Genomic DNA, 18,905 nt, shown 5'->3' with positions numbered 1-18,905 from the left:
CAACTAGTGATCAATCTGGGGATAATTGATCAGTTTTGTCCTTAAAATATCAGAAAATGTTAAAAAATTTATTCTGTCACAGTCTTATCAGTTGAAAACTAGAGCTGTAAGAAGCTGATTGGTTCGTTCAGATGGAGGGAGTGGTCAGATCAGAAGTATCATGTCATGACTCTGACTCTCCTCTCCAGGTGTGGTTGTTGGCGAGGACGACTGGACGGCCGACCCAAAGAGGAAGAAGCCTCTGAAGGGCGGCAGCCGCCTGTTCATCGGCGCCGCCATCGATGGAAAGTCAGAGTATTTCCCCACGCTGTCCAGCAGGAAGCTGGTGGCGGACGAGGAGAGCGTCAACATGTTCTCGCTCGTCTACCAGGACGAGTTTGTCTCCTCGCAGATCAAGATCCCATCGGACACGCTGTCCCTCTACCCGGCCTTCGACATCTACTACGTCTACGGCTTCTCCAGCCGCACCTACGTCTACTTCCTGACTCTGCAGCTGGACACGCAGCTGACGCAGATGGACGCCGGCGGCGAGAAGTTCTTCACCTCCAAGATCGTCCGGATGTGTTCCAACGACACCGAGTTCTACTCGTACGTCGAGTTTCCTCTGGGCTGCACCAAAGACGGCGTCGAGTACCGGCTCGTTCAGGCCGCCTACAAACAGAAACCAGGGCGGCGGCTGGCCCAGGCGCTCGGCCTGTCCGAGGACGACGACGTCCTCTTTGTCGTCTTCTCACAGGTGAGTCACCGCCAACATCCTCTGTCCTGATTGGACAACTTTTATCTGATCTTTTGTTTTCTGTCTTTCTTCCTTTCTCTCTTTTTGTCTTTTTCGTTCAATTTTCTCTGATTGTTTTTCTTCTTTTTTCTTTCCTCCTGTTTTCTTTACTTTTTCTGTGATGTTTGTTTTTATTCTTTAAATCTTTTTCATTTTTTTGTCAGTCTCAGTTGTCTCTTTTGCTGTGACCTTTCTGATTTATCTCTCATTTGTCTACAAGCTGTCATTTCTTCGTTGTTTTTGTGACAGTGCGTTGCCTCTCCGGGCTTTGATTCGACGCCTCTCTGACTCTGTCGGTGGGTTTTCTGTGTTTTCAGGGTCAGAAGAACCGTTCGAACCCTCCCAGAGAGACGGTCCTCTGTCTGTTCACCCTCCACGACATCAACCTGGCCATGAGAGAGAGGATCCGCTCCTGTTACCGCGGGGAGGGACGACTCTCGTTACCATGGTTACTCAACAAGGAGCTTCCCTGCATCCACACGGTGAGACACCAACTCTGTCAGACTTTAAAACCTCTGAGACGTCAGTCTTTCCTTTAGCTAATTCTTCGATAGATGAGAGGGACGTCTGTTGATAGCAAAGATGGCGGCTGAAGGTTTAAGTTGAAAAAGCACGTTTTGTCTTTGAGTAGTTTTTACCGTTTGGCTGCTGGCCTGTCTGTGCAGTTGATGTTTACTCACCACAGACTGTGCAGACTTTAGCTGCTATGACTAACACCAACTGCCATGGCTGCAGACTCGGGTTAAACTTTGTGGGGACGAAAATTGTCGGCCCATGCAGTGTTGACTGGTGTGATGTGGTGAGGAGCTGGGATTAATATTTTCCCCCCAAATTGACACATTTTCCATCCCTGGAACAGAAGATCGTGATGCATGTGGGCTCCAAACCTGAGCGCTTCATGGTTTTATCTGGTGGTATTAATAATAACTGAGGCGGGAGAACGATATTCCTTCATTAGTCCCACAACAGGAAAATTTATGGTGTTACAGCAACAAAGTGGAAAAAAAAAAAATCAACACTGTGTGTTAATGGAGACGATAGAAGGAGAAGAACTCATTTCATTTCAGTTCATTTGACTGAACATTAGCAGGTCTGACCAGTCGATGTCAGTCCACTTATTGGCCCTTGAAAGTGGAGATCTGGTGTTATGTTGACTTATGTCTTACTTCTACTTTAAATGCCTGTTTGTATTCTATTCAGGCCACAACATCAAATTACAGCAAGTGTTGCACTGTAATTGGTTTGGTCTCGTTTATCCATCAGTGACGGACACTTCTACTGAATCTCAAACTGGTTGAAAAAAAATTAAAGTTAATGTTTTTAATGGACTGCATTCAGATGAAATAATCGGTTTAATGATTTTCCATTTATTCACTTGAGACTGCAGAACAGAACAGCAAAAACTTCATCGTCAGGCTGAGCCAATCAGAGGCAGAGCAGGGCGGGTCATGCTGTCGCTGGAGTTGGATTCATAAATTTGCATCCAGGAAGTGATAACTGCAACTTTTACTGTTAAAAGAGCCCAAAAAAAATCTATCTGGAGTCATGACTATTAAATTCTCTATTTTCCTCAGAGATTTTTGTTGTTTGTAGATTTTTTAGATTGTTTTTGGACGCAGCATCCACAGGTAGCCGTGGGAGACAAGCCTCCAGATAAACGAAAAGACGTTGAGTCATGGATGTAGAAATATGGCACATATTTTAGCTGGTTAAATATTTAGGGCCCCGACGAAAGATTTCCGAGTCAACCGGCGTCGTCAGTTCGAGTCATTAATCAGCTTGTTGCTGCACATTCATGACACATTACAGACACGTCGCAGCTTCCGAGTGGAGTGTGAAGTTTTTGGGGGTTTTTTTGTTTGTTTTTTTCTGCAACTAACAAATAAATGAAAATGTGGGCGACTATTAGGACACAGCTATAAAAATATTAAACTTCTTTCCTTTCATTCAGTGTAAATGCAGCTGTCAAAGACACATGGAGCCTCTATGGAGGAACAGAAGAGCCACAGACTTCAGGAAAACCTTTTCAAAACTTTAAGAGTTTGAGTCGGGCTCAAAACTCGAGAATCTATGGCAACATGTTGCCTTGAAAAGTTATGAAAATTAAAATGTGTAATTTTTGCCAAAGCCACAGGGAGCCTCTGGAGAGCAGTCTGTAAATAATATATGATATTTTGTCATTATTATCATTATCATTATTGTTGTTATTATTATTATTGTTGGGGCCTGAGCACCGACCTCAGTGTCAAAAACTGAAGAAATTATTACTGTTCAGGCAAAACTGAATCATCTTTTTTCACTTTCAAAAACAAATTACATGTGATGTGGTTTTTGCTGATGGGAGGGGCTAAATGGCTTGGCCACGCCCTCTAAACATCAGCCCCCGCTGCAGTTTCACTGATACGCACAAAAACATTGGTACGCAGATGTGTTATCAAGCCTAGACGCACAAATAAATACAGCAGGAAGTCATCCATTTTGAAATTCATGTTTAATTTTGGCGATATTCATACTTTCTATTTTAACAAACAGAATTCGTCATGATTACTTCAAAATCCGTGTGTACCATCTAGACTAGTTTGTGATGAACAGTTATTAAAAGGTTTATGGTATTGAAGGTTGTGGTCATGGCGTGGTGTCGAGTTTTAATGTCTCACCATGAAACACGAAATTCGTATAACTTAAGTGTAAATGATTCGCTCTGCACCAAACTTCACGTTTGTTGAGAGTCCAGCCCTGAACACATCTACATGACAATGTTCACTCATAGTTATAGCGCCACATTAAAGCGCCACGCCGTGAAAAGTCAGAGCCCCGTTGACCAGTCGGCATCCGGCAATGTGGCTGCAGCCGCCACAGGGTCTGACTGTCACTGTGATGAAAGGGCCAGTGCAATGCTGCTTGCATCTTTATTATTATTATTATTATTATTATTATTACATAATTCTAAATGATAACATGACAGAGAGAGAGGTGTCGTCCTCATTAAGACCCTGTAGCTTCAGTGTGTTTAATTTACATCCAAAAACTCTTCTGATCTTTTCTTAAAACCAGAATAAGACGTTTAAATGAGCAACAACACAACTGAAAGATCCTGATTATAACACCAAATGTAAATACAGTAAAGTTCAGCTGCTGCTCAGGTTTATGAAGTGATTAAAGAATCATTAATGAATCATTAATGAACGTTCAGCAGGTGAATGAATGAAAACCAGCAGCAGCGAGTGAAATCTCTGCCTTTCTCTCTCAGTTTCTTCACTTGTTCTTTGTTTCTTTTCCCTCTGAGGATACTGTACATCATCTGGCCAGAGGCTGCCTGCAGGCTGACAGACACACACACACACACACACACACACACACACACACACTCACTCTGTGAAGAACACCAGTTTCTCTCGGTGAAATTTAAGCACAAATAAACTTTATTTGCATGACTGGATGAAAGATGAGAAACATCAGAACGTGACAGAGAGAACCCCGTCTCTGTCTCTGTCTCTGTCTCTCTCTCGGTGTGTCTCTTGGTGTGTGTCTCTGCAGTGGGGTTATTTCAGGTCGGGGGTGGGGGGGGTAAGATGATGTTCTTATTCATGGTGGTAATGGCCTGCAGTGGTAACCATGGCAACCGAGCAGGGAAACCCGCCAGGATCCAAGTCCAGGGGCTGGGGCTTGCATTTGGGAACGGGATGGTGGAGGGAACGGAGAGAAGAAGAGAGGGGAGGAGAGGGGAGGAGAAGAGAGGAGTGGAGAGGGGGATGGAGGAGTCAGGGGTTGTAGTTGCCCTCGGTAACCAACCATCCAACCAAGCAACTAACTAACCAACCAACCAATCAGCCACACGCTGATGAAAGTGATGAAAAACATCAGCTAATGACCCGTGTTACTGTGAGTGTGTGTGTGTGTGTGTGTGTGTGTGTGTGTGTGTGTGTGTTTGGAGGGCAGAGACGGAGGAGGCGGAGCCAGTGTCCAGGCTCTGACCTCGTTCTTTTATCATAAACAGCAGGGAGTGTGTGTGTGTCTGCCAGTGTGTGTGTGATTGTTAGGATGTAATATGACAATGTCCCTTTTCTTGTGTTTGTATGTGTGTGTGTGTGTGTGTGTGTGTGTGTGTGTGTGTGTGTGTGTGTGTGTGTGTGTGTGTGTCAGTCTTGTTTTTCATTAAGCGTCACCAGCAGGCCGCCTGTCTGCACAACATGTAACAATCTGTCCTGTGTGTGTGTGTGTGTGTGTTGTACCTTCAGGACCTTCCTTCACAGTTAATGATGAGCTCTCTACACACACACACACACACACACACACTTGTAAAACAAAGCGTTCTCTTCTTCTTGTGTCTCCTCTCGTCTCCGTCAGTCACAACATGTTTCAGCTGCTGCACGTTGATCATGTGCAGGTTTATCTGAATATTTCCAGCTTATTCAGCTAATTAAGAAGAAATTGTTAGAATCATTATATATTATATATATATTATATAATGATGTATATGTACATAATTATTAGAAATTAATTAATAACGTCCCAACCTTAAAAGACGTAAAACTTAAATGTAAAACAAAATGAAATAATTTGCAAAAACTTTTAGACCTATATTCAGTTGACCTTTTGCAAAGCCCTGTCCTCCTTAGTTACTGTTGCTATGCCTGCCAAGTTTTCCATTCTCTCACTGCAGTTTACAGTGATAACAGCAGCAGATTTAACATGAAACTGGGAGTAACTGTTGAAAAATGAGGTCTGTGATTCCTTAAAGAAGCAGATTCTCATTTCCAGCTGATGACGGTGGATTTTGTCACTAAAATAAAGACTCACAAGCAGATTTCATAAGTGTAGCTGCTGATGTAAGCTAATGCTAATGCTAACGTGACTTGAGTCAGCTGAGAGTCTCCAGCTGATGTTTTAATGTTTCCATCTGACACGTTTTAAAACAAGAACCCTGTCAAAGTGTTTATGTAAAGTTAGCTAACAGCTGCGTACATGATATAACATTAATGCTAACAGACTGAGGCTAAAGCTAGCTTACATCTCAGCTAACATTGGTCAGATGGTGAAATCCAGCAGGTATATCTACATGATAGATGACAGAAATACACTCATTAACGTGGGAAAAGGAAGAGCAGGGACTCGATTAGTGCAGCGGACCTTGAGACGGGTCACCCAGCCAGACCAGCTGGACCACGATCACCACAGGAAGAGAGCCGGGATAAGAGCTAAGCTAACCCGACTGTTTCCAAACCAGATTTCAAAGAACACTTTCTGTTTTACTTTTAAAGAAAAGAGGTATGCATTTTGTAAAATCTGCTGCATCAATATTCTTTCAGGGGCAGAGGCAAAAAACAAGTGAAAGAAAATGGATGGAAGTTCACACTTCACAGGAAGTGAGAAATTTGTGCAACAGTGGGACAGTGACATCAGCAGGCGAGCAATCAGTTTCTGCCTTTCAGGGAAATCAGAGTCTCTGAAGGAAAAAGTGCAGGGGTTCACAAAGTTGCCAGAACGTGTCTGATTTGTTATTGAGATGAAAATAAGTCAGTTTGTCCAGAGGAAGCCGAGAAGATATCTGTCATCTCCACACGTCAGCTGTAGAAATCCTCCCTGTGTTCGAGCTCTCAGGGCTGCGGGCGTCTGTCCACAGCGAAGGCTTCAGTCTGATCTCTGAACTACAGCGTGACGAGACAGATGATATTACGAGGACAGGATGGACAGGAGTAACACACAGGGAGAGAGAGAGATGTTAGAAAGTTAGATCAGTGTTATAAACTGTAGCTGCGGTGTGATGTTCACAGTATCAGCTGACACTCTGAGCTGATCTGAGTCCTCTTAAGTGCAGTTAAACCGTCGTTCCTGTGTTTCAGATTTTCCGCCCCGTTCTGTTGCTGTGATGCGTCACGGCCTTAACCCGCTAATGACAGGGTGTTAGCCCGCCTGTGTGTGTGTGAGCCTGTAATAACTCTGCTCCTCCCTGTTTCTATACACTCTGAACACAGAAACATACAGAAATATGTCTTCAATCCTCCTCACTTATCAACACAATGAAATAACAGCTGAACACACATGTTGTGTCCTCATCTAACACACATAAACACACACACAGTTTTATTTCTGTGACCATGTGGGAACTAAACTACCATCAACAACCATTTTCACATTTATGTCTTTTGTTTTGTATTTATGAAAATCACATGAGAGAAAAAACGCCAACCAGAAGAGTAAGTGTTTTCGTTTGTTTGTTTAATCACAGCGCCCCCTGTTTGCACCGATTATTGTTATTTATGGTTCTTTAATAATTCTCAATTGACCTTTCCTAAGTCCCGCCCCTTTTCACAGAACATCTGTCAATGCTCTCCTGTTCTGTTTCCTGTTCCAAAGGTTCCAACGGGCTCATATTCATTGTTCAGATTTATTATTACTGAGGACCACACATGGAGTACGAACATAGTATCTTTTTTTTTTTTTTTTAATTTACTTTACTATACTTTTACTTTACTTTTATTCAAAGTGTGATTTTCTTTTCAACTCAGAAAACAACTGGTGCTGCTTTAATTTCCAGGTCTCTGTGGAAATGACCACGTAATGTATTTGAAATGACCCACATTAATCAACCATTAATTATGTGATAATTAGCAAGTAGCATCAGGGTAAGCCAATCAGAGGCAGAGGAGGGTGGGACATGCCTTCGCCATCCTGGGAAAAAGATGTAAACAGGACAGGAGAAAGTGGAGGTTCTGTCGGGTAACAAGCATGCTCAACTGTTATTGGACCACAGAGTGGAAAGGGGCGGGACTTAGGAAGGGTCAGTTTAGATTTAAAAAGATATTTCTTTCAAGACCATAAAAGTCAAGATAACAAAAAACATGTCATGAATTTTGCACCAAAGACACACCTGCCTGCCTCCTCACAGGTGTGGATTCGTCTTTATTCTTCTAATTCATCATGATTCTCCTGCATTATCATTTATTGGTATTATTATCATTATTATATGTACTGAATGAAAGTTGTCTGTGGTTTTAATCATTTCCTCCTCTCTGTTTCACAGCCGAAGCAGATCGGAGATGATTTCTGCGGCCTGGTGTTGAATCAGCCGCTGGGAGGCCTCAGGGTCATCGAGGGGAACCCGCTGTACGAGGACCGCACCGAGGGCATGGGCGCCGTGGCCGCGTACACGTACGGAGAACACACGGTGGTGTTTGTGGGAACCCGGAGCGGACAGCTGAAGAAGGTAGGACGTAAAGAAAGGACGGAGGGATGGACGGATGTCGCTGGTTGATTTGTTGCCTCTCAGGAGAAGCTGCTGTTGAAGTTGTTTGTGCTGTTTCTGCTGAAGAAAGAGTGTTTGAGAACTGCTGCTGAGAGAAAATGGCTGCATGAATGTTTTAAAATCGCTGTTGGGTCTTTGACTGCTTTCTAGTGTTTCTATTTACGGAGGAGAGGAGAGACGACGGAGAGAAAATTGCCTTATTCAAGTTTAAAATCACTGCAGGCTCGTCTCGTTCTCTGGAAACAGATAGACAGAAACCGATCGGACAGTTTGAGTTTCCTGTCACCTTCAGTTCGCAGCTCCAACACATCAGGTGTTTGTCCTGCAAGTCTGTCTCTTCTGAAGTTGGTTTTCAGTGTGTGAGAAGTTGTGTAACTTTCTGCTGAGTGAAGCTGCATCGTTGTGTTGTTTCACCTGCTGCTGCTTTAAATGCTCAAAACTTTGACGCTTTATCTTGTCAAAGTGCTCACCAGCGCCCTCTAGATCAGCGAGAGCCCAGTGTGCTTCATCTTAACCTTAAAATCAAAAGTCAAACCATGGATTTGGAGAATAATGACACCCTTAATCTTTTCTTTTTTTTAGATAAATAGTTTCATTGTCATTTTTAAAAGATGTTACAGAATCCTCAGCATTAACAGCAGTACACCAACTGTGCAGAACAACCCTTTAAAAGGAAAACGCGTTCAATGAAATCAAGTAAATTTGTATGTCATGAAAAAAGGTAGAAAATATTAATAGTCCAAACAGACCCTGAATAATGACAAAAAAAAAGAAGGAAAAAAGAAATAAATGAGTAAAAAATAAAGACAGCCTTAATCTTTTGTAGACCAACACGATGAGAAACATGACAGTTGTTACAGTCGTTCAAAGGAAAAACAGTCTCTTATTAATTTTATGCCAATTGATCAATTGTTTAGAGTAGTTGTACATGTTCAGTGCTGCATCCAGAAGGACTCTCTGTGGTCGGCGCTCTGTTCTCTCATGGTGATGTTACAGTTGTTTAGCATTTCTGCCTAAAAATATTGAGTCAATTTTCTTTCTTTTGTGTTTGTTAAATTTTTTATTGATTCATTATTTTTGATTAACGAGGGAAAATAAGTTTCCTAAAACACAAATGTTGTAGTGATATTTAAAAAACTGTATAAGAAGCAGCAGGTCTCTGATAAATATTTCATTTCTTTGACATATTTCGTGCAGCTTATAAAACTCATCTCGGCTCGGGGTGTGTTCAGCTCTGCTGCTGCCGGCGGCTCCGTCCTGATTATTGTTATCTGCTGCTGAAAATAAGCTGAATGTTGTTTTGATTTCATAACACAGCAAACAAAATCTGTTCATTTCAGGGGTTTTATACACAGGCAGGACACAAAGACAGCACAGAGGTGCAGAGACAGACGCACAGCTGTGCAGCAGGACAGACAGACAGACAGACAGACAGACAGACAGACAGACAGGGACGATGTTCTGAAGCTGTAAACTCGTCTCATCAGTGTCACAGAAAAAGCTGCAGAGACTGCTGTCAGAAAAATGTCCCACTTAGCAGCGCAGAGTGTCTGTTTTGTGTCTCCTTCAGAGCTCTGCAGTCGCATGAAGACTCAGTGTCTCCCTGCAGGACGGACTCTGTCCTCTCTGGAGGATTTAAGACCTCAGTGAGTCTGAGCTGCACAGATTCCCTAAAACTGACAAAGCAAACCATGACGAAGCTGTAATGTGGACTTAAAGTGGGATATTTAATCTTAATGAGGTTTAATCATCTTTAAAGGGATAGTTTGGATTTTCTGAAGTGCTGCTGTGTGAGGAACGTATCCACCGTCACTGTGTCACCTGCAGTTATATAACAAGTTATTATAGAAGTTATATAAGACAAATCTCACTCTCTGCAAAAACTCCATTCATTTTATCTCACAGAACACAGGAGTCAACATCTGTCTGTGTGTTTGTGTTGAGTTTGAGAGAGACAAAAATATATATTTGAAAGTTTCAACAGCAGCGTCTCTTTGCAGAAATCTTGACCTGCTTACTCAGGATGATCCACAGGGCTTGTTGTGAGCTCTTTCATGTAGAAACTACTTTCTTCCACCAGAACTACTTTCTCTTCTAATAGAAAGAAGCTTTGAGCTCCACAAAATTAACTATTGTATTTATTTACAAAATGTATCATGACAGCGACGGTGCATATTAATACACCTTTCTGTAAATGTGTTAATTTAGCCATTGCGGTTGGTTTTTAGCTGTAGTCCCTGAGCAGGCGTAAGAATAGCTATAAAATACACATTAAAAGCATTAAGGAGGAACATGTAGCAGCAGAGCACATCAAATGTTCCCGTGAAGTGCAGAACACACAACACAAGAACACATAAAGTTCCTAAAACGAGGACATCAGGACAACAGAACATGAAACATGAAATATTTTTGTTATTTTAGTAAGTAGTCATGTAATAATCAAGATAACGAACTGTGAGCAGGTGATTATGATGAAATAAAGCCCTTCAGGGTGATACAAGAGTCCTGCATCTCAGGATTGATCCCTGATATAAGTAGATTTAAATTTGTATGTGGTTGACTTTGTCTTCTGTTTCTGATCAGGACGTGTGTGTCTGAGTTTTTCTGTCTGAAGCTTATTGTAATTTATTTCTGTTTCCTGGTGAAAATAAGAAATATGTATCATTCAGGCTCCTTCACCAGTTTTTTAAACCAGTTTATCATTTTTAAATGGAAGTGTTTTGTTTTTGAATGGAGTGACATGATTGGTCAGATGAGAGTCACGATGCTGTTAATCATTAATGTGAATCCTCTGGTAGTTTTCATCAGGACGAAGCCGCTCCATACATCATCATCCTCTGCAGCACTTCAGACACATTAATCTACATCAGCAGTCATTAAAATTAAAAGATGCATTTAAAAAGCTCTTCTCCTTCCACATTTGACCTCACAATCATCTCCATTTTCCAGCCATGTGAAGGATGAATTTTAATTGCCTGAAAAGTAAAAATGGAGGCTGGGCGATGTGAATGAATCCTCTCGGCGTTCACCCCGCTCACCTCTCCTCCCACGCAGCTGCCGCTTTAATATTCATTGACAGGGGCCGATATTCCTCTGAAAGCTGACCTCGCAGAGCCGCGGATGGAGGGAGGAACAGAGGAATAGCCGGAGGTGCAGTCTGTGTAGGGAGCAGATTGGTGGAAATGGCTGGGTTTGGTTGTAGATGTTGGCGGAGAACACTTGTTCTATGTTTAGTGAAGCCTCCTCCTCCTCCTCCTCCTCCTCCTCCTCCTCCTCCTCCTCCTCTGCTCTCGGAGCTGCTGCAGTCCAACAAACTCTCTCCACCACTTCAGCAGCCAACCAGACGGTTAGAAATAGACGAGGATTACAACAAACTGCCCCGGGGCTCTGCTGAACAACACCTCTGAAAGACCACGACTGTTTTCATCTTCTACTGCATTAAAAGGTGCAACATGTAAGAATTTTAGTTTAAAACGGTGAAAAAATAACTAAAATAATCCCTGACGTGATGCTAAAGATGTGTGTGTGTGTGTGTGTGTGTGGCGTTACAGAGATATCCACTGAAGTTAGCATGCTAACCAGCTAGCCTCGGCCCAGCCTCGCCTGTAATACCACTTTTTTACCACAAGAGGTGCCGGTCTGATAGTTTTGTGTGGATGGTGAGTTCATACGTTCACTTTGCTCAAGTTCAGCTTCTTTAGTCAAAAATAAACGAAAACATCAGGAAGGGAAATATTCTTACACCTGTTTCATGGCTCAGCAGTAAGGGTTAAATTAAATTAAATTAAACTAAAATCCCATGACTGCTGAGAAAATCTGACTGGGTAAATGGTTAAAAATAAATAAATAAACAAAATTAGTTAAACTATTTTGATTAACAACTAGTCATTAAAAAGTTTTTTTTTTTTTTTAGCAAAAATGTCAGAAAATCCTATTTTCAGCCTCTTAAATATGGAGATTTCCTGCTTTTCTCCCTTTGTTTTCATCTGAAACTGAATTTCTTTGGTTATGGACTGATGAAACAAATCATTTAAAGTAGAGGACTCCTCTTCCTCACTAAACCTGCAGGAGTCACACTTTTTTCTGGTTCCTTGCAGGTAAATATCTATAAATCAGGTTAGTTTGTGTAAAAACCTGTAAAAACATCACAGCTGCTGCAGCAGATGTTTTATTCTTCATCAACCAGGATTTTACCTGCACATGACATGGTTTATTAATCTCTCTGCCTCTTCTTTCTGACTGGTTTCAGGTCAGTAAACATGCATTTCTTTGTCTCTATTAAAGCATTCCAGCGGTTTCTAACTGGACCGCTGTGATTGGCTCTCACCAGGACGAGAGCTCTGACTCTAATGAATTGAATTAAGGAGGAGAGGGTTAATTGGTAATTTGGCAAGAGACTAAAAACAGAGACGGTCTGTCCATCGTCAGTAGAAAGCTGGAGGGCTAAAAAAAGAAAAAGATGTGGTGCCTTCAGGGTCTGAATAAAATAGGAGATTTCAGTGCTTGTGTAAAGGTCTGTTCTGGTTAAACAGGGAATTGAACCTGCGGCCCAACAGTATGGGTGCCTCTCTCCCTCTCTGCTGTGGTTCAGTGAACCGCCGGTCCTGGTGAAGCAGGAAAAGCCCCATAATTCTTAGTTAGTGCGGTGCTGAGACGTGCAGACCCTCCACAGAGACGCTCGGTCCTGATTCATTTCACATGGAGACTCTGCTGCTGCTGCCGCAGCTCGCTGTGCGTTCTGACAGAAGAAACAACAACAAGTCGTAACTTAAACTCTCTGTTGACTTTATCTCCGTCTGTCACACTCATTTCCTCTCTGTCCATCACTCTCCTCCATGTCTGTGTCTCTTATCTCTGTCCTCTGCTCCATCCAAAAGTCTGGATTTTTCTGATTCTTTGAATGTCTTTTTTTCGTCACAGTGTTTTCATCCTGCTTGTTAAACACACATCTGACTACATTATTTTGTTTGTTTGTTTTAACCACTTAACCTTGCTGTCAGAGAGCCTTTTCCAACAGGAAGCCGCTGTTAAAGAAGCCAGATATCACTCTCTGCAAAGCCACCAAACTCCACTGACAAAATCAGTAATTTTAGCTCACAGAACACAGGAGTTGCTGCTCCACTGCTGCCTCCATCTGTTAGTGTGTCCCTGTTATTGTGTGATTTTGTTGAATCCAAACTAACCCTTAAAACACCAAAGTCACACTAAAACACAAACACACTAACAGATGGACGCAGCAGCAGACCAACACCTCCTGTCTTCTGTGAGCTAAAATTACTGATTTTGTCAGTGGAGTTTGGTTGGTTTGTAGAGAGTGATGTTTGTCTCATATAACGGTGGTTTCCTGTCAGAAAAGTCTGTCTGACAGAAAGGTAAAGAGGAGAAAATATTCTAAATGTAGAGTGCTCTTTAAAAAATGTGGACTATCCCTTTAACACCATGAAAAGAGCCTCCTACAGGCAGCGACGCTGCAGCCTGACTGATCAAAGTGCCTTTGTACTCTTTTTATCATATCAGATCAAAAACTAAAATAAATTTAGGAGAAACATTTTGTTCATGTTTCAACATTTAGAATCTAAAATCGGAATCTAATATTTAGTTTAGTTTTTTTTAAAATTTCATGAAAAAACATCAGATTTTTGTATTTATTTTTTACTTCATGAGAATATAAATACTTAAATCAATTATTATGTTTTCTTGACTTATATAACCTTATAGCTCAGTTTGTACAGAGTTTAAGGACGCAGAGCATCTGATTTGATTTTATTTAGCGTATATTAAAAAAGACAACAAAACAAACATAAACAAAACAATATAAAGAATAACAAGAATGTCCACAGGTTGAGTGTTAATATTCAGGTTCAGAACCTGAAGGCCTGTTTTTATTGCATTATTCTCACACAGAGGTCAATGAAAAGAAAAAGAAAAGGTGCAACCTGTAAATGAATAATAGTAATATAATAATATATAATTCAAGATATTTAAAACTTAAAAGTACTTTTTAAAAAAGCAGTAATCTTTGCAGAGTTCAAAGAGTTAAATAAATGATCTGAATCCTTCCTCTTTGGTGGATAAAATGTAAAGAATGTCAGTTGTGTATTTTAGTCCCTGACCTTGTTTTTTTTGTCAGGATGTTGTGTGTCGGGAGGAACTCAGAGTTTCAGCGTCCTTCGCATCATAATTCAGACTCATAAATGAGAAAACAGCGTCTCTCTTTCTGTGTTCTGTATCTTTCCAGATGCTTGTTTGTTTTTTCTGGCGTTTAAATCAGAGTGAAACTCCTGCAGAGTTTATTTACCCCCGGGGTTCACGGTGACGCCGCCACGCCGCCACCGAGCCTGGAAACACAACACAACCCTCCGCAGACCGCTGATGTGTGTTTAAAGTGCAGATAAATCCACCGTTTGAATTCAGTGCAGTTCACTGAACCACAGCGAGCTCAACTCTTCAGCTAATCTGAACAAAAAAATGACAAAGAACAGCAAACAAAACACTTTCATCAAGTTATTAAGAACTTAAAACAGAAAATAACACAGATGATGGCAAACTGATCATCACAAAATAAGTTTTGAGCAACAAAACAACAATGATCATAATATTTATACTTTATTGACCCCTGATCAATAGTGAAAATACATATGACATAAATCATGACACGAGGAGAAGCAGCAGTTCCCTCAGATCAGACGGATATTCGTCCGTTCTGTCCGCTATGAAGAAACCGCTCATTATGTTGAAACCAGTTTAAACTGTGGCGGTCTGAGGCCGAGCGAGGAACAAACAGGAAGTGGACGAGGACCTGAAACCTGAAGCCGCACAGGGACGTTTGGTTTGTGCGACCACACACACAGAGGAAACCCTCAGACGGAACCAAAACCAGTTAAAACGCCGCTTCACTTCTTAAAAAGACGAAGCTCCACCCTGAGAGTCGAACTGGGACGTGACCAGTCCAACCACAGTCCTCCACCACTGCTGCCCAGTGAGAGGCTGGGTGTCAGCTGACGGGAGTCTCTGAGGGACGGACAGGATTTCAGAAAGAACTGAACCTTTAAATACTGGTTTAGACGTGTTTGTACTGGTTTAGAGATGTTTGTACTGGTTTAGACGTGTTTGTACTGGTTTGAGGAGTTTGTATTGGTTTAGAGATGTTTGTACTGGTTTAGAGATGTTTGTACTGGCTTAGAGATGTTTGTACTGGTTTAGACGTGTTTGTACTGGTTTAGACGTGTTTGTACTGGTTTAGAGATGTTTGTACTGGTTTAGAGATGTTTGTACTGGTTGTGTACTGGTTTGAGGAGTTTCTACTGGTCCTGTACTGGTTTGAGGAGTTTGTACTGGTCCTGTACTGGTTTGAGGAGTTTGTACTGGTTTGAGGAGTTTGTACTGGTCCTGTACTGGTTTGAGGAGTTTGTACTGGTCCTGTACTAGTTTGAGGAGTTTGTACTGGTTTGAGGAGTTTGTACTGGTCCTGTACTGGTTTGAGGAGTTTGTACTGGTCGTGTACTGGTTTGAGGAGTTTGTACTGGTTTGAGGAGTTTGTACTGGTTTGAGGAGTTTGTACTGGTCCTGTACTAGTTTGAGGAGTTTGTACTGGTTTGAGGAGTTTGTACTGGTCCTGTACTGGTTTGAGGAGTTTGTACTGGTCCTGTACTGGTTTGAGGAGTTTGTACTGGTTTGAGGAGTTTGTACTGGTCCTGTACTGGTTTGAGGAGTTTGTACTGGTCCTGTACTGGTTGGAGGAGTTTGTACTGGTTTGAGGAGTTTGTACTGGTCCTGTACTGGTTGGAGGAGTTTGTACTGGTTTGAGGAGTTTGTACTGGTTTGAGGAGTTTGTACTGGTCCTGTACTGGTTTGAGGAGTTTGTACTGGTTTGAGGAGTTTGTACTGGTCCTGTACTGGTTTGAGGAGTTTGTACTGGTCCTGTACTGGTTGGAGGAGTGCTCGGTGTGTCCCTGCAGCAGCAGCAGCAGCAGCAGGAGGAGTGTGGTTTTGGGACTGGGGCCCAGTCTGCCTCCTCTAACAACATAATCACATCAGCTCCGACTGTCGACACAGAGAGCTGGCAGCCTCACGTCTCTCTGGAAGCTTCACAGTGAAACCTGCCCAAATCACCACCGCCTGCCTTTTAAATACCAACTCTCATTCCTCCAGCGCTGGAACAAATCCTCACAGCCTTTACTCAAGTAAAGGTACCAATTCAACAAAAAAATACTCTATTACATGTGAAAGTACAAAAGTATCATGAGCAAAAGGTACTCTGAGTATTATAAGTATTTTAAGTATTTCGTTCTTAGTGGTGCATCTGTGTTTCTTGGTGGAGATACTTTGATCTACTTTATGTACAGTTTGATAGTTTAGTCCAGTGGTTCCAAACGTAGGGGTCAGGCCCCTCTAAAGGGTCACCACATAAATCTGAGGGGTCATCACATGATTAATGGGAGCAAAAAGAACAACAACAAAATTCTGATGCACACGTCTTTATTTTTGGATTTTTTTTTTTTGCACTAATCTTTTGATTTTTGTGAAATAATGAATTATTTTAAATGAAACCATGTAGGGCTGCAGCTTACGATTATGTTCAGTATCGGTTATTCCAACATTTATTTCAACAATTTAAACGATTAAAACTGTTCATCACGTCTCAGATCCCAAACTGATGTCTTCACTTGTTTTCTTTTGTCCAACCAACAGTCCAAAACCCAAAGACTCTTCATTTACTGTCAGAAAAGCAGAAAATCCTCACATTTACAAAACTGCCATCAGACGTTTTTGCTGAAAAAATGACCGAAACAATTATTCAGTTATCAAAATAGTAGGGCACTAAATTTCTTTTTATCAATTAATCGATTAATCAACTAATTGTTGCAGCTCTAAAACTATGTAAGGAGTTTAGAACAGAAATGTCTGTTTAATAAATCTGATTATAACTCACAAGACAAAAAAATCACTCACCAAAAAATTATCTATAACAATAAATATAATTGTATATAAATTTACTGCCAGAGCTACAACAATTAACCGATTAATCAATTATTAAATTAATCGACAACTCTGTTGATAATCAGTTAATTGTTTTGAGTTATTATTTCAATGAAAAGTGTCCAGATTCTCTGATTTCAGCTTTTTAAATCTGAATATTTTCTGGTTTCTTAAGTTCTCCATGACAATAAAACTGAAGATTTTTGGACAAAATAAGACATTTGAGGACGTCGGCTTGGACTTTGGACAACAGTGATCAACATCATTCACCTTTTTTTGACATTTTACTTGATATAAATCGACTAATACAGAAAATAACTGACAGATTAAACGATGATGAAAATAATTTGTACTTGGTTACTGTCCTCAGCTGCTGTCTGTCCATTTAAATGAAAACAGTCTGATCCTCCGTCTCTGTCAGTGTGACGTCAACATGTCGTCCATCAGGACTGGGATATTAAACACGTGACCCTTCTGAGCTTCCATACATCAGCCTGTGGGAGCCTGTAAACACTGCAGACATCATGTTTATTCTTTACGTTTAAGTTTATGAAGCGGCCGACCTCTGACCTCTGACCTCTGACCTCTGCTGCCAGGAATCATGGGAGTGTGATGAAGAGAAGAGACAGAAACCAACCAGAGTCACACGCTGACTTTTAATTTCCTGAGTTAAACACATGATGACAAAACTGAGAAATATAAACTAAAGACAAATAGTGAGAAGATCTTCTGCACTTTATTCTCAGAATATTGTGACTTTTATGATTTATTCTCATAAAACTACAAATGTCTCTCTTTTTTTTTTCCTCGTGAAATTATGTCTTTAGGATATTTTATGTTTTATGTTATAAAGCAACATTTTGTCATGTAGATAGTGTGTGTGTGTGTGTGTGTGTGTGTGTGTGTGTGTGTGTGTGTGTGTGTGTGTGTGTGTGTGTGTAGTGAATAATAGTTTAGTTCTAGTTGGATTAGATGCATTAATAGTAGTAGTAGCAGTAGTGGGGGAGACTGGGGACAGTTGCAACACTGTTTGCATTTCTCTCAGTTACTTGGAGACAAACCAAATCTTTATGTATTAAACATATGTCAGTCAATATGCATATCATCTTAAAATGATTAATTTTGTCATGTCGTTCACAATATTTATTTGAAAGGAAGAAGTCAGATGTTGCAGCCCAGGGGACAATGATCAGGGGACGGCTGCAACATGTTAAAAATACACTGAATTTAATTAATTAACTTTTGATTTTTGTCTCCATAATATTAAATAATATTCTGAAAGTATGCATGGTTTTTATGAGTTTTGTTTGTTATGTGTAGCACAAATGCCAACCTTGAGTCAGTGTGCAGATGTTACAGATGTCTTTAAGTCACTCTATATTTCAATGAGACAGAAATAATCTGCTTTGAAAATGTTTTGTGGTCTGTTTTGAAATGGCTGCTTAGCTTGGGAACAGTTTCAGCACATTGTTACAACTGTCCCCACTCTATCAGCCGCATGTGACAATAATAATATCACGCAGAAGTCAAAAGATCAAGGACTCAAACTCAGTAAGGTTTGCTTAATTCATGAAAAAAAAATCAGGACAGTTTGACAAAAAAAATGACTGAAAACTTTTTTTTCAATAAAAGCTGCAGCAGATGTTGAATGAGTCTTCAGTGGCAACTGTCCCCTGTTGCAGCCATCCCCAGTCTACCCTAGTAGTAGTACCAGTAGTGGTACAGTTGTAGTACCTGTAGTATCAGAAATAGTATCATCAGTACACTTCTGTAGTTGTAGCAGCAGCAGTACAGCAGTCACGAGCAGCTCTGGTTGTAGTAGTATCAGTCGCCATGACAACAGTAGTACTGGAGTTCCCATCTATCAGTGTTGTTGTTGTATCAGCTGATCTGACAGCTGATTGG

The 18,905-nt window shown here is 41.1% G+C and overlaps 1 protein-coding gene across 1 annotated transcript in view; it reads left to right on the top strand.

The window, feature by feature from the left end:
- The window catches only part of plxna3 (plexin A3), a 121,793-nt gene that overhangs the window by 32,527 nt on the left and 70,361 nt on the right, over positions 1-18,905 (top strand). Inside the window, exons 4-6 of the mRNA XM_084720144.1 lie at positions 189-736; positions 1,093-1,257; positions 7,800-7,982. Coding sequence (XP_084576270.1) covers positions 189-736; positions 1,093-1,257; positions 7,800-7,982 — 896 coding nt within the window. The remainder of the gene's footprint in view (positions 1-188; positions 737-1,092; positions 1,258-7,799; positions 7,983-18,905) is intronic.

Source organism: Lutjanus erythropterus, chromosome 6 (assembly GCF_056507025.1).
Source record: "Lutjanus erythropterus isolate fLutEry1 chromosome 6, fLutEry1.hap2, whole genome shotgun sequence".
NCBI lineage: Eukaryota > Metazoa > Chordata > Actinopteri > Lutjaniformes > Lutjanidae > Lutjanus > Lutjanus erythropterus.
This window is presented reverse-complemented; position numbering and strand designations above follow the sequence as displayed.